Raw genomic sequence first — 15,578 nt, 5'->3', positions numbered from 1 at the left:
GACGCCTTCAAACGCAGGGGTTGAACTAAACGTTAAAAAGCTTTAAAAGGCACACTTGTCTTCACAACTTGTAATAATCATGTCAATATTATCCAAATCACGGTTTTAGTTCAACTCTTTCTCATTTTTGGACCAGATTAAGGCTCCCGAGTGGCCGAACGTAAAGATGATTAAGTAACTGTACATATTCCTTATAAAACTTGTTAAAACTTCCTAAAAAGGTTCTACTCTTTTGTACCAAATCTAATTAGGTGTTATTAGGCACACATGTATATACGGAAGAGTATTAGGGCAAGGCAGGAGAAAAATAAAAATAATATTTTAGAGGAAGATTTTTTTTTTCATTATGCACTTCAAGAAAAAGTCGAAATGTCGAGAAAAAAGTCGAAATGTTGAGGAAAAAGTCGAAATTTCGTGAATAAAGTCGAAATGTTGAGGAAAAAAGTCTAAATTTTAAGAAAAAAGTCGAAATGTCGAGAATATTGTTGAAGTATAATTTCGAGAAAAAAGTCGAAATGTCGAGAAAAAAGTCGAAATGTCGAGAATATTGTTGAAGTATAATTTCGAGAAAAAAGTTGAAATGTCGAGAAAAAAGTCGAAATGTTGAGAAAAAAGTCAAATTTTCGTGAATAAAGTCGAAATGTTGAGAAAAAAGTCGAAATTTTGAGAAAAAAGGCGAAATCTCGACTTTATTCACGAAATTTTGACTTTTTTCTCGAAATTGTATTTCAACAATCTCGACATTTCAACTTTTTTCTCGACATTTCGTCTTTTTTCTCGAAGTGCACAATAAAAAAAAATCTTCCATTCTCAAATTTTTTTTCTCTTGCCTGGCCCTAATACTCTTCCGTATATACATAAATATGTGAGATGATGAAGATAATACTCTGGATTTCTCTTTAATCGGTCGTTATAAAAACAAGCAACATCATAGCAGCACTTTTCAGAACATTCAGATTCTCGTACTACCCCACCACGTTTTAAATTAACCATCGTTTTTTTTTTTTTTTGCCGTGTTGATGCGGTCGCCGCCGCCGATCGTAGACCTGGTTCCTTCCGAACCCGATCACCTCCATCGATCGGAGCGACGGCTAAAGTTTCAGTGCGGTCGTGTCAAAGTAAAAAGGTCTCCACCGCTGGTTGGACTCGTCTTTTCTTTATTGCATCCGTAAAAAAATCCCGTTATGCTTGCCGTGAGAACCAGCTCACCAACAAATACGCTGTACCTTCTCGCCCCCTTTTTCACGTCTGCCAACTGCAAAAAAGTTGTGTCTTTATTTTGTTTTGTGCAACTTTGGTTGACAACGAAGTGAAATCTTCAGTTTTCAAGTCACCTGGCAAGACGTTGGGGACATTGCGGAGAGACTTGTTCACGCTTCGTAGTGCCGTGTCTGTTTGTAGTCCAGAGTTAAGACGGAGTTTCAAGCCTTTGGCTGCGATCCACAGCAGTACCGTTAAAACGCCTCGTCGTACCATTCGAGAGGGCGAAAAGCCCCTCTCATAGAGGGCGAAAAGCCCTTCTCATATCTCCGACTCTCGCCTCAGCGGCCGGGGGTCCGGCGGCACCGCGGCCTGGCTGTGCTCCGACTCGGAGAGGTTGTCGGTCTGCGTGCCGTCGGGCCCCACGCTGCCGCCGTTTCCCTCGTCCGTGTCCTCCTTGCTCTCCAGCGCCACCTCGTTCTCGTAGCAGAAGGAGTTGGAGTTGGCCAGGATGTACTTCTTCTCGGCGAGGTCGCGGGCGCTGCACAGCGGCGTGCTCGCCACCTCGTACGTCTTGTGGAAGCGCGAGTAGTCCACCTTGTAGTAGCTCTTCTCCTCGAAGAGCACCGGCTCGAAGCGGTGGCCCCACAGCACCTCGCCCGCCACGTAGGAGCTGCGGCACTGCGTGGTCATGGCCGTGGCCTCCACCATGCCCTCCAGGATCACCACGATCTCGAACTCCGAGCCCTCCAGGTCCTGCTTGCTCATGTCGTAGAAGGGGCTCTCCTCGTCGATCTCGTGCACGATGGTGATGGGCGACACCAGGAAGATGCGGTCGACGCCGCTATCGAAGCCGACGTCGATGTCCATCTGGTCCAGCGGTATGTACTCGCCCTCCGCCGTGGTGCGCGACTTGAGCAGTTGCGCTCGGACGTGCGCCTCCACCAGGTGGCTCTTGCGCAGGTTCCCCACGCGCCACATCAGGCAGAGCTTGCTGTCCCGCAGCGCCACCGTGGCGTTGTGGCTGAACACCAGCGTCTCGTTGCGCTTCTTGGGCTTGGCCATCTTGGCCATGACGGCGCCAATGATGAAGGCGTCGATGATGCAGCCCACGATGCTCTGGAACACCACCACGAACACGGCCACGGGGCACTCGTCCGTCACGTAGCGGTAGCCGTAGCCGATGGTCGTCTGCGTCTCCACCGAGAAGAGGAAGGCGGCGGTGAAGCTGCCCACGTTGGACACGCACTTCTGCTGGCCGCTGTCCAGGTCGCCGTGGCAGATGGCCACCAGCCAGAAGACGCAGCCGAAGAAGAGCCAGGACAGCAGGAAGGCCAGGCAGAAGACCACGAACATCCAGCGCCAGCGGATGTCCACGCAAGTGGTGAAGATGTCGGCCAGGTAGCGCTGGCTCTTCTCGCTCACGTTGACGAACTGCACGTTGCAGTGGCCGTCCTTCTTGACGAAGCGGCTCTGCGGCTGCTGCCGCGTCTGCACCTGGAACAGAGGTGGAAAATGCACTTTAATCATTTTTTGTTTTCAAATTGTATTTGGGGATTTTATTCATTTATTCATTTTGTTGAATATTTGTGAATTTCAATTAGTTGATTTATTTCATTGTTATTAGGGCCCGAGCACTTACAGTGTGAAGGCCCTATTGTATCTCTAGGAGATGTTCTCGTTCTCGTTTTCCTCGTTTTTATTTTCCTTGTTTTTCTTCCGACGAAATGAGGGCCTTTTTTAAGGTGGCCAAGACCCGCCATTGCTGAAAATTAAAGAAACGCTGCAAATAAAAAGAAATGCCACTGCAAATAAAAGAAACGCTGCTGCAAATAAAAAAAAATCGATGCAAATAAAAAAGCCACAACGGAAGTGAATTACCGGGGACTTTTTTTGCTGATGCACTGGTGTTTTTTACGTGAGAGGAGAAGAAGAAGACGAAGAGGACGTCAGTGAAAAGGAAGAAATAAGAAGAACGAGGAATAAGAAGAACAACAAAAGAGAAAATAAGTGAAAAAGTTAGTGTTCAACGTCACTACGTGTAATTTTTAATGTGCAACACCGGTGCATCGGCAAAAATAGTCCCCGGTAATTCACTTCCATTGTGGCTTTATTATTTGCGTCGTTTTTTTATTTTATTTGCAGCGGAGTTTCTTTATATTTTCAGCGTTTCTTTTTGTTTGCAGCGTTTATTTTATTTGCTAAGTGTTTATCTTATTTGCAGCGGCATTTGTTTCTGTTTGCAGCGTTACTTTTATTTTCAGCAATGGTGGGTCTCAGCCACCGTACATTTTGCCCTCCTAAACGTTCCCCAAAAGTCACCAAATTTTGCACGCAAGTCAGGCCTGGCGAAAAATTTGATATGTAATGGTTTACATTAATGGGCGTGGCCTAATGGCTCAACAGCGCCCCCTAGAAAACTTTGTGCCTCAAGGCCCACAATACGGTTTGACGTACATGCACGAAAATCGGTACACACCTGTATCATGTCGCAACTTAAAGAAAAGTCTCTTGGCGCCATGGCAGAAACCATGCCATTTTATTTATGCCATTTTCACGTGTCGTACTTTAACGAACTCCTCCTAGCGGGATCGTCCGTTCGACATAAAACTCGCTCAGGAGACACAATAGACGTCAATGGTGAAAAGTGATCAAAATCGTGAGTTTTCGTGAAATGGCGTGGCAGTGGCGCTGCGTCAAACTTCACAACGTTAAACAGGAAGTGATACTAGTAGCTGATTGGTCGATATTTGATAGTTCCTATTTTCCTATTTTATGCCATAACTTTTGAATGGTTTGACATAAAGAGTCGTGGGTGGTGTCATCGGACTCGGTTTTGAGTCCTTGACCATAATTGGTGAAAATTGCAAGCGCGAGGGCCCATTCATCGCTGCTTGCAGCTTTAATAATTTTTGTTTTCAAATTGTATTTGGGGATTTTATTTATCATTTATTCATTTTGTTTAATATTTGTGAATTCTATCTCAATTAGTTGTTTTATTTTATTGTTATTTTTATTTGCGTCTCTTGAGGAAACTAACATTTTTGGCTGTACCCTCTTTCTGTTGCATTAAGAACCGCTGCTGCGATTTTTAACAAGTTTTCTTCAAGAAACGATCCATTTATGTTGGCATTTTTGGGTATATCGTGTAGTTTAAATGCCACTAACATTACGTTGCTGTTTTAGGTAATTTTGATCATTAATATGCTTTTTGTGGATGTTTTTGCTTTTTACGCCTTTTGTATTAACGGCAGGCGGCGACGTTGCGTAAACCAGACGGCGCTGCAGAGCCTCTGAGTGCTCACTTTCTAATTTTTGTTTTGCTTGTTCAGGAGCAAAGTGCAAAAAGAGGGTCCAGAAGACTTTTTTAAAAGTGTTTTTGTGTCTTCTGTAGCAAATAAATGCAGAAAAAAAAACCCTGACTCGATGACGTTTGTCACACTCGGTCCAAACCCGTTACGCACCTTGGCCTTGGCGTTGCCGTAGCCGTTGGGGACGGCCATACTGGCGAGCTTCATGGCGTTCTCCTCGGACGACACGATGCTGTAGCGACTGGCTCGCACGCTTCCCATCACCTCGGCCTGGGAGGGCGGCGCTGCGTCCGCTCCGGGGGAAACACTTTCAACGTTCCTGGAACCGTTTTGGATCTTCGCTTGTTGAGGAACCGGGCGCCGATTGGAAGCGGTAGTCGAAGGGGGGAAGGCGAGGAAGCTCCTCAGCCCTCGCTTGATCACTCCTGTGGTACCGGGGGGCTGGATCTCCTCGCCGTCATCTGCTACCAGGAGACACAAACGGACGTCTGTTAGAGCAGCGGTCCCCAACCCCCGGGTCGCGGCCCCGTACCGGGCCGTGGGTCATTTGGTACCGGGCCGCACAGAAGGAAAAAATAATTGTGTATCTCCAACTGATGATGATGGATGACTCTCAAACTGATGGTTCACAATGTTTTTCTTCCTTGGATGTAAATACACTGCAAACACATCGTAAGATCTATAAAGGAATAAAATAAATTAAAGCTGTAAGCAACGATGAACGGGCCCTCGCACGTGCAATTTGCACCAATTAAGGTCAAGGACTCAAAACTAAGTCCGATGACACCACCCACGACTCTTTATGTCAAACCATTCAAAAGTTATGGCAGTGAAAAGTTTTCTAGAGGGCGCTGTTGAGCCGTTAGGCCATGCCCATTAATGCAAACCATTAAATATTAAATTTATCGCCAGGCCTGGCTTGCATGCAAAATTTGGTGCCTTTTGGGGAACTATCAAATATGGACCAATCAGATGAAGGGGGGGGGCGCGCTTTTTGGCGTCTAGCGTCGCCACGGTAACGCTTTTGAAACAGAAAAGTAATGCGCATTGTCGCAGGATGGAGACGCACATTTTTCGCCAAAATTACGCGGTTAATTCAAAATGTTCAAAATGGCCGACTTCCTGTTGGGTTTTGGCCATGGCGCCAAGAGACTTTTCTTTAAGTTGTGACATGATACAGGTGTGTACCGATTTTCGTGCATGTACGTCAAACCGTATTGTGGGGCTTGAGGCACAAAGTTTTCTAGGGGGCGCTGTTGAGCCATTGGATTTAGACCAATTAATAGAATAGTCAGACAGAGATGAAAATCCCTCTATGAGTGCAATTGTCTGTGATAGTGAAGTACGTGAGTTCTGGAGGAAGAGGAGTACGTCATCCGCATAAAGACTTCTTTTGTGCTCTAATATTTTGCATTGTATACCTTTAATATTTTGATTTTGTCTAATGGCTGCTGCTAAAGGTTCAATAAATATTGCAAATAGTGAGGGAGAGAGAGGGCAACCCTGTCTAGTGCCTCTTTCCAAGTTAAAACTTGTAGAGATTTGATCATTTGTCCTTACACGTGCCTTGGGAGAGCTGTATAATATTTTTATCCAGTCAATGAAAGATTCGCCAAATCCAAATGTATGTAAAGTTGCCAATAGAAACTTCCACTTCACCCGATCGAATGCTTTTTCAGCGTCTAAGGATATAATAGTAGTTTCCTGTTTATTGATACTCGAATAATCTATAATATTTAATAATCTACGAATATTAGTAGAAGAATGTCTACCTTTAATGAAACCTGATAGATCCGGATGTATAATAGAAGGGGTGACTCTTTTCAGACGTTTGGTAAGACCCTTGCTAATTATTTTATGGTCCACATTTATCAGTGATATTGGGCGGTAGCTCGATGGGAGCAAGGGATCCTTATCCGGTTTTAATAAAAGACTAATATTAGCAGAATTCATATTTAAGGGTAAGCTTTTATTCTCCCTAATATTTAGAATCATTTTATAAAATGTTGGTGCTAATATGCTCCAGAATTCCTTATAGAATTCAGCTGGGAAACCATCTGGGCCCGGAGCTTTATTATTAGGCATATGTTGGAGAGCTTCATGGAGTTCTCCTATTGAAAGCGGTGAGTCTAAGTTTGTAACCTGCTCATGATATAACTTCGGCAGATTAATTTTCCCAAGAAACTCGTTGATGGATTGGTCGGATGGCTCGATTTGCGATGAATATAGTTTATAGTAAAAGTCTCTAAAAACTGAGTTTATTAAACAGGGATCATGTGTAATGTCCTCTGACTGGTCCTTAATAGATGATATGGTTGCTTTCTCTCTATTTATTTTTAATTGATTTGCTAAATATTTCCCCGATATGTTGGCGTGTGCAAAGTTTTCCAGGCGAAGCCTTTGTACTAAAAACTATGTTTTTGCGTCAATTATTTTGTTTAATTCTAAATTAGTTTTCCTTATTCTATTAAGAATATGTTCGGCTGCAGAGGTCCGGAAGGCCTCCTCTAGCATTTTAATTTTGCATTCTAATTCTTTTGTTTTTAAGTTATCTTTCCCTTTTTTTATTCGAGGAGAAAATACCACAGTTTTTAACCCTTGTACTGTCTTTGGGTCAAGGAAGGAGGAAGAGAAGAAGGGAGGAAGGAAGGAAGAATGAAAAGAAGGAAAGAAGGGAGAAAAGAAGGATGGAAGGAAGGAAGAAAAGAAGGAAGGGAGGAAAGGAGGAAGGGTGAAAAGAAGGAAGGGAGGAAAGAAGGAAGGGAGGAAAGAAGAAGGGAGGAAAGAAGGAAGGGAGGAAAGAAGGAAGGAAGGAAGGGAGAAAAGAGGAAAGGAGAAAGGAAGGAGAGAGCAGGAGGAAAGAAGGAAGGAGAATTAGGTCATTTTGACCCGAAGACAGCACAAGGGTTAATGCCGATCTTGTCAGTTTATTTAGTTTTTATCAGCTGCACCTTTAGATTGGGCCGTGAAAATATTGTCAGACATTAAACCAGTCCTGGTTCAGAAAAGGTTAAATATTGTCAGACATTAAACCGGTCCTGGTTCAGAAAAGGTTAAATATTGTCAGACATTAAACCGGTCCTGGTTCAGAAAAGGTTTGGGGAATCACTGATTTAGAGGAAGCAGCTCCAAGAAACACTGGTCTCCGCGCGCCAGAAACATTTCACCCAGTTCTGACTGAGACACCGATGTTTAACCCCGTTTATCCCCCGACTGCAGCTCCGTCCGCCGGGGAGTTACTGGACTTTAGCCGACTTGTTTTCCTTGGGCGACCCGCGGCGACCCGGTCCTTTTCTAGCTGGTTCTGCAATAAACACGGAGAAAAGCTCCGATCTGCACTCCTTTATACACTGTATTTGTACGGTCTTTGTACGTTTTGACCATATAGAAACGTAATTCTTGCCATTGACCCTTTTTTGTACATTTTGACCGTATAGAAACGTAATTTTTGTACATTTTGACCGTATAGAAACGTAATTCTTGCCATTGACCCTTTTTTTGTACATTTTGACCGTATAGAAACGTAATTGTTGTACGTTTTGACCGTAAAGAAATGTAATTTTTGTACATTTTGACCGTATAGAAACATAATTCTTGCCATTGACCCTTTTTTTGTACGTTTTGACCATATAGAAACGTAATTTTTGTACATTTTATAGAGACATAATTCTTGCAGAATTCTTGCTGCCTAATCTCAAGAAGTCTTGCGACTTCTTGAGATTAGGCAGCAGCTCCATATGCATTATGCACCGCATTATTTGCAAGACCTGATAGTGCCTTATGTTCCTGGTAGAGCTCTCCGTTCTCGGAGTGCAGGTTTACTCGTAGTTCCTAGAGTATCCAAATGTAGATTTGGAGGGTGGGCGTTCTGCTATCAGGCACCACTACTATGGAACCAACTTCCAATCTGGGTTAAGGAGGCTGACACCACCTCCACCTTTAAAACTAAACTAAAAACATTTCTGTTTAGTAAAGCCTATAGTTAGTGTTTAGTAAACCTCTAGCTGGTGCTGGTAAATCTCTAGGTAGTGTAAACTCTAGTGTGTTGGAGTCGCTCCTGTATTTTCTTGTGCTGGCCCCCCCTTTCCTTCTCTTTCTTCTCTCTTGTCCATGGTGCAGCCTCCTCTGCCGGTGGCGAAGAGCATCTCTGAATGCACAACACCGGAACCTGCAGCGTGGGAGTGAGGGGGGCAGGGTAATGGCCCCTTCGGGCGGGGGAGAAGGTTTGTCCGTCAAGACTCCTCTCCCTGGCCCTGCCCCTTCTCAACCTTTCCCCGACCCTGCACCCCAACCTGGAACTTGCTGATTGGGCTGGAGCTTCGGGAGCTGCGTGCTGGCCTGCGGTCCCCACCCCTGGTCATCCCGTTGCTGCTTCCACCTGCCTGCTGTGCTGTTGACGTCCCCAACCCCCCAGTCTGGCCCTCGGCAAGAGGGTCCCCCCTTATGGTCCAGTTCCTGGTCCAGGTTTCTTTCCTCCTAAAGGGGAGTTGTTTGGCTTAAGGCTTTTCTCCCACTAGGGGAGTTTTTACCTGCCATTGTTTATGTAATAATTGCTTGGGGGTCATGTTCTGGGTCTCTGGAAAGCGTCTAGGGACAACTTCTGTTGTATTAGACGCTATATAAATAAAATTGAATTGAATTGAAATATCTAAAAAACAAAATAAGAAACAGGAAACATAAGAATACACACACTATGTAAATGAATAATTGAATGAGAGAATATTGCACATGAATGAGTGAAGAATATTGCACATAATGGATGAAGAATAAAAAATATTGCATAATATGAAGTAGCTTATGAGTTCAGGAAGTTCACAGCTTTAGGAAAGTTTAATGTTGATGTAAAGCACTTTGAATGACCTTGTGTTGAATTGTGCCTTGCCTTTCTCTTCTTCCCTTATCTTCTTTTATATTTATAATGTCCAGGCAGCCAATTGGGAAGCATCTCTTTAAATATGCATTTATAAATCACGGTTTCAGCCTCAGGTATCCAGGTTTAACTGGTGTATTACGGCCGGTGTTGTGGGGAGAGCGTAGACGCTTGTTGACTCCCAGAAATCCCCCCAGGGGGCTCCGGCTCTGCTCCCAGCGAGCCTAAAAACACCTCTCATTAGCCTCGGCTGTCCTGGCAACAAACCCCCAGCTCTCCGAGGCCCCGGCATCATCACCCGCTCTCTGAATCCATAACTACGCCTTGGCCTGCGATGATGCAGCTTCATCCCTGCAGAAGTAACTCTACTGCATCTGTAGATGTTCTCCTTTTCCTCGTTTTTATTCCGACAAAATTAGGGCCTTTTTACCCCCTAAACGTGCCCCAAAAATCACCAAATTTTGCACCAAGCCAGGCCTGGCGAAAAAATTTGATATTTAATGGTTTGCATTAATGGGCGTGGTCTAATGGCTCAACAGCGCCCCCTAGAAAACTTTGTGCTTCAAGCCCCACAATACGGTTTGACGTACATGCACGAAAATCGGTACACACCTGTATCATGTCGCAAATTAGGGAAAAGTCGCTTGGTGCCATGGCCGAAACGAAACAGGAAGTCGGCCATTTTGAACATTTTGAATTAATTGTGTAATTTTGGCGCAATTTATGCCATTCCTTCAGCAGTTAATACGGCCCAAAATTCTTCTATAAGTCTTGTATAAGCCTTAGAATGCCCTGCTGGTAGAGACGCACAATTTAAATGATATATTTTGGTCATCTAACATGACTAAGCATAAATTACATAGAAACACCAGCAAAAATATTAAAAAAAATTCAATAAATAAGGATTTAATCAGATTTAAAGTAATTAAACCTTCATATTGTTTAGTTTTTTATACGTTTTAAGGATTTAAAGTAAATAAACCTTCATATTTTTTAGTTTTTATACATTTTAAGGATTTGTTTTTTTTAAATTGGTTTAATTAGCTTTTTTAAATTGTAGTTTTCAATTTGTTAATATGTGAATTATTCAAGTTCAATCCGATTAAATTTTTCATTTAATTTACATCCAATGTAAATTTTTTCATTTAATCAGAATTTAAATTACATATTTGGGTCAACGTGTAACAAACATGACTCAGCATATATTACACAGGACCACCAGCAACAATATTAAAACAAAAAATTAAAATAAAAAAGGATTTGATCCGGATTTAAAGTAATTAAACCTTCATATTGTTTAGTTTTTACCTGTTTTAAGGATTTACATTTTTTGTTTTTGAATCCTCTTTTTTCCTCAGTTATTTTTCCCTTTGGCTGGTTTGTTTCCAGCAGCTCCTGCCTGGCGCCCCCTGCTGGTGGAAACAAGTGTTGCAGGCTCCGACGCAAATCTTCGTTAGCAGAAATGTTGAAATTTAATATTTATTCTATATATTTTTACAGTATTGGAAAACGTTAAAAATGTTTGTGTCATGTTTGTCCTCCTATAGAAACCATATTAAAACCAAAAATATATTTCCCTCCCCATCTATTTCCATTTTCAAACATTTTTGAAAAAGCTCCAGGAGCCACTAGGGCAGCGCTAGAGCCGCGGGTTGCCAACCCACGTCCTAGCAGGATCGTCCGTTCGACATAAAACTCGCTCAGGAGACACAAAAGACGTTAACGATGAAAATGTATAAAAATCGTGAGTTTTCGTGAAATGGCGTGGCCGTGGCGCCGCGTCAAACTTCAACGTTAAACAGGAAGTGATACTAGTAGCTGATTGGTCGATATTTGATAGTTCCTATTTTCCTATTTTCTGCCATAACTTTTGAATGGTTTGACATAAAGAGTCGTGGGTGGTGTCATCGGACTCGGTTTGGAGTCCTTGACCATAATTGGTGAAAATTGCACGCGCGACAGCTTTGGGAGACTCTGCAGAAACGCAGGGAGGGAATAAAGCTACATAAAAAAGGTGTAAAAGACTAAAATAAGGTGCAAACATGTTCATCAAGCTCTTGCCAGAGGTTCAAGGTTCAGGAGAAAAATAAAAATAATATTTTAGAGGAGTAAGATATTTTTTTCGTTATTACACTTCGAGAAAAAAGTCGAAATGTCGAGAAAAAAGTTGAAATGTCGAGATTAATGTTGAAGTAATATTTCGAGAAAAAAGTCGAAATGTTGAGAAAAAAGTCGAAATATCGAGAAAAAAGTCAAAATTCCGTGAATAAAGTTGAAATGTTGAGAAAAAAGGCGACATTTTGACTTTTTTCTCAAAATTTTGTCATTTTTCTTGAAGTGCACAATAAAAAAAAATCTTCCCCTCTCAAATATTGTTTTCTCCTGCATGGCAGGAGAAAAATAAAAATAATATTTTAGAGGAGTAAGATTTTTTTTTCATTATGCACTTAGAGAAAAAAGTCGAAATGTTGACTTTATTCACGGAATTTCGACAGTGCAGCTTCATACCTGCAGAAGTTACGTGACGCACAGGGGGAGGCGCTGCAAATTCAAACATATCAGCTCTGGGAGACTCTGCAGAAACGCAGGGAGGGAATAAAACTATATAAAAAGGTGGAAAAAGCTATGAAGCAATAGAACGTTTTTTAAATTATTATTATTCTAACCCATTTTTCTTATTCTTTTTAGGGGACGAGGGGATGGGAGGGAGAACGGGGAGAAAAGGTTTGCTTTGTTACCTGTAACAGTGACTGATGTTTGACTTGTTGGAAACTGCAAACAAAAATCTAATAAATACATTTAAAAAAAAAAAAAAAAAGGTGGAAAAGACTAAAATAAGGTGCAAACATGTTGATCAAGGTCTTGCCAGAGGTTCAAATCTCTCTGCTGGTCTACAAAGCCTGCAGTGCAGCTTCATACCTGCAGAAGTAACGCGACGCACAGGGGGAGGCGCCGCAAATTCAAACATATCAGCTCTGGGAGACTCTGCAGAAACGCAGTTTGGGAATAAAACTACATAAAAAGGTGAAAAAAGACTAAAATAAGGTGCAAATATGTTGATCAAGCTCTTGCCAGAGGTTTCAAATCTCCCTGCTGGTCTACAAAGACCTGAATTGGATCTGTTAGTTCCTATGAATCTCCCCTGAGCTTCGTCTGGATCTGGTTTGTTGTGGTTCCCAAGAACCATAATCAAGCAACATTTCAACTTTATTCACCAAATTTTGACTTTTTTCTCAACATTTCGACTTTTTTCCTCAACATTTCGACAGTTGATCCTTTAAATCAGGCCGAAAAACATGACCTGCTGGACTCTACTGCCCTTACTTTGTATTATTTTACCTCTTTTCTTATCATTTTATTTGTGATTTACTGTTTAATTGTGCCTTGCCGCTTTTAATGTTGATGTAAAGCCCTTTGAATTGTGTTAAATTGTGCTGCACAAATAAACTTGACTTGCCTCATCGGTTCATTGTTAATCGATTGATAAGGTCATCAATTAATGAATGAATCGATCACTAGCATCTCTACGATCAATAAGCAGCTTTTTTTCAGTCTTGTTTTGTTTATATATGTTGGTCTCGTGCAATATATTAGCATTAACTTCATGTTCTTTTGTTGCTGTTTTCTTTTCTTTTATTTCTTTTGTATTTTGAATTCTTATTTTGGAAATGACAGAAATTTGACCTCTTTTCTTCTCATTTTATTTACTGTTTTATTGTGTTTTGCCGCTTTTAATGTTGACGTAAAGCACTTTGAATGACCTTGTGTTGAATTGTGATATACAGATAAACTTGCCTTGCTTTGCCTGAGCATTGAAAAGGTACAAATACATAAACTTCTATACACAGAAAGTATGTATAGGCTATTTTTTCATGTAATCAATATGTATTTAGACCTTTATTTGGTGAATTATGTCATTCAACAACACAAATAACCCATATACATACATATAAATACATATATAGTCAAAATATATTGATAATATATTAGATTTTGTTGAAATTCATTCAGAGGACCATAACTTTTATCTCTTTTCTTATCATTTTATTTCATTTTATTTGTTATTTACTGTTTTAATTGCGTCTTGCCGCTTTTAATCCTGACGTAAAGCACTTTGAATGACCTTGTGTTGAATTGTGTTGTACAAATAAACGTGAATTGCCTCGTTAAGAGCGATGTGAAGCCTCTGAGAGGCAGAAACCCCCCCAGAAATGTCGCAGAAATGCGAGCGAACAAATGTTAACAGGTGCCGGAGACCCAGAGACGCAGGAGGAACAGAAGGAGAACAGAAGGGAAACAGACTTCTGCTGCAACCCCACGCCTCAGCCCACGCTTTTAGACCGAAACCTAAAGCGAAGTGACAGAGGTGAAGCTTTTTGGCGGGTCCGGGGACCGGCGGTGGCCGCGGAGCTCCGTGCGTAAAAGCCAGGAAGGAAGTCGGTGCGTCATGGTGCAAAATCCGCGGCTGCTGCCCGTGAAAAACCCCTCAAACCGCTGCAATCAGCCCTCAAATCTCAATTTCACACAATATTTATACGTAAAAGTGATGATTCCGGTACCTGGTGCGCATTTGTGGGCCGGTCGGGATCAGCAGGCACGCGTAAAAGCCAGGAAGTCGGCGCGTCATGGAGCAAAATCCGCAAAATCCGCGCCTGCTGCCCATGAAAACCCTTCCACGCGCTGCGATCAGCCCTCAAATCTCAATTTAACACAACATTTATGTATAAAAGTGATGATTCCGGTACCTGGTGCGCATTTGTGGGCCGGTCGGGATCAGCCGGTGCGTAAAAGCCAGGAATCCGCGGCTGCTGCCCGTGAAAAACCCCCTCCAAGCCACTCAAATCTCGGTTTCACACAATATTAATATATAAAAGTGATGATTCCGGTACCTGTTGCGCATTTGTGGGCCGGTCGGGATCATCCGGGTGGATTATAATCCAGGTGTGGGGTTTTTTTACGCGTTATCCTCCAGGTTTACTTTGGCATCTCCAGGCTTAAGGAAAGTGTCCTGCGCGTCTCTGGAGGGAACCCGGTCTCTGATCATGTGTTCCGCACACAGTTCCCCCCAAGCGTTTTTAAACGGCACGCACCGGCACGGCCCGCCCCCCGGGCGGCGCGCCCGGCCAATGGCAGCGCGGAGCCGGGGACCCGGAGCAGGGGACCCGGAGCCCGGAGTCGGGAGCCGGGAGCCGGGGGCCGGTGCTCCGTCGATTTCTGCTACCCTGTCAAAAAATGCTACCTAAAGGTTTTCTACCTTTTGTAGATCTACAATTTTACTGTGTTTTACTCCCTAAACCACCTTCTTAATTACCTGTCTGCTTAAATTACGGAAAAGTATTAGGGCCAGGCAGGAGAAAAATAAAAATAATATTTTAGAGGAAGATGTGTTTTTCATTATGCACTTCGAGAAAAAAGTCGAAATGTTGAAGAAAAAGTTGAAATGTTGAGAAAAGTCAAAATTTTGTGAATAAAGTTGAAATGTTGAGAAAAAATTCAAAATTTCTTCAATAAAGTTGAAATGTTGAGAAAAAAGGCGACATTTTGACTTTATTCACGAAATTTTGACTTTTTTCTCCTGCATGGCAGGAGAAAAATAAAAATAATATTTTAGAGGAATAAGATTTTTTTTTCATTATGCACTTAGAGAAAAAAGTCGAAATGTCGAGAAAAAAGTCGAAATGTTGTGATTAATGTCGAAATGTTGAGAAAAAAGTCAATAAATAAAAAAAAAGGAAAAAAGAAGGAAAAAAGAAAAGAAGGAAAAAAAGAAAAAAGAAGAAAAAAAGAGAAAAAAGAGAAAAAAAGGAAAAAAAGGTCAAACATTTTTGAAAAAGCTCCAGGAGCCACTAGGGCGGCCCTAAAGAGCCGCGGGTTGCCGAGCCCGGCCAATGGCAGCGCGGAGCCGGGGTCGCGGCTCCGCGGCGCGCCCGGTGCTCTGTCGATTTCTGCTATCCTGTCAAAAAATGCTCCCTAATGGTTTTCTACCTTTTGTAGAGCTACAATTTTACTGTTTTTACTCCCTAAACCACTTCCTTTTCCCCCCAAGTGGTGATTGTCGCTTGCCAGGCTGTTATTGTAAATAAGAATGTTCTTAATGATCTGCCTGCTTAAGGAGAAAATTAAAAATAATATTTTAGAGGAGGAAGATTTTTTTTTCATTATGCACTTCGAGAAAAAACTCGAAATGTCGAGAAAAA

General features: G+C 42.3%; 1 protein-coding gene across 4 annotated transcripts; it reads right to left on the bottom strand.

The window, feature by feature from the left end:
* Nucleotides 1-769: 769 nt before the first annotated feature.
* Nucleotides 770-14,355, bottom strand: kcnj2a (potassium inwardly rectifying channel subfamily J member 2a). Of its 4 annotated transcripts, none has more exons than XM_061708386.1 (3): nt 14,271-14,355; nt 4,665-4,975; nt 770-2,697 (listed from the first exon to the last, which is right to left on the bottom strand). In XM_061708386.1, the coding sequence occupies exons 2-3, from the start codon at nt 4,770-4,772 to the stop codon at nt 1,522-1,524; spliced, it is 1,284 nt and encodes a 427-aa protein (XP_061564370.1). In that variant the 5' UTR covers nt 4,773-4,975; nt 14,271-14,355; the 3' UTR covers nt 770-1,521. The 4 variants fall into 4 exon arrangements, with proteins under 4 accessions (XP_061564370.1, XP_061564371.1, XP_061564372.1 ...); XM_061708387.1 differs by having other exon boundaries at nt 4,665-4,972; XM_061708388.1 differs by lacking the exon at nt 14,271-14,355 and adding an exon at nt 14,127-14,150 and having other exon boundaries at nt 4,665-4,972.
* Nucleotides 14,356-15,578: the final 1,223 nt, after the last annotated feature.

The sequence above is a fragment of the Cololabis saira genome, chromosome 19 (assembly GCF_033807715.1).
Source record: "Cololabis saira isolate AMF1-May2022 chromosome 19, fColSai1.1, whole genome shotgun sequence".
Taxonomy (NCBI): domain Eukaryota; kingdom Metazoa; phylum Chordata; class Actinopteri; order Beloniformes; family Belonidae; genus Cololabis; species Cololabis saira.
The sequence above is the reverse complement of the archived record's forward strand: the minus strand, read 5'-3'. Positions and strand labels throughout refer to the sequence as shown.

What these genes read in the sequence shown, in the direction of transcription:
- kcnj2a (XM_061708386.1), bottom strand. Translation starts at nt 4,772, where the DNA reads ATGGGAAGCGTGCGAGCCAGTCGCTACAGCATCGTGTCGTCCGAGGAG. An exon ending in ACGGCAACGCCAAGGCCAAG is followed by an intron (nt 2,698 to 4,664) that starts GTGCGTAACGGG and finishes CCTCTGTTCCAG; the next exon opens with GTGCAGACGCGGCAGCAGCC.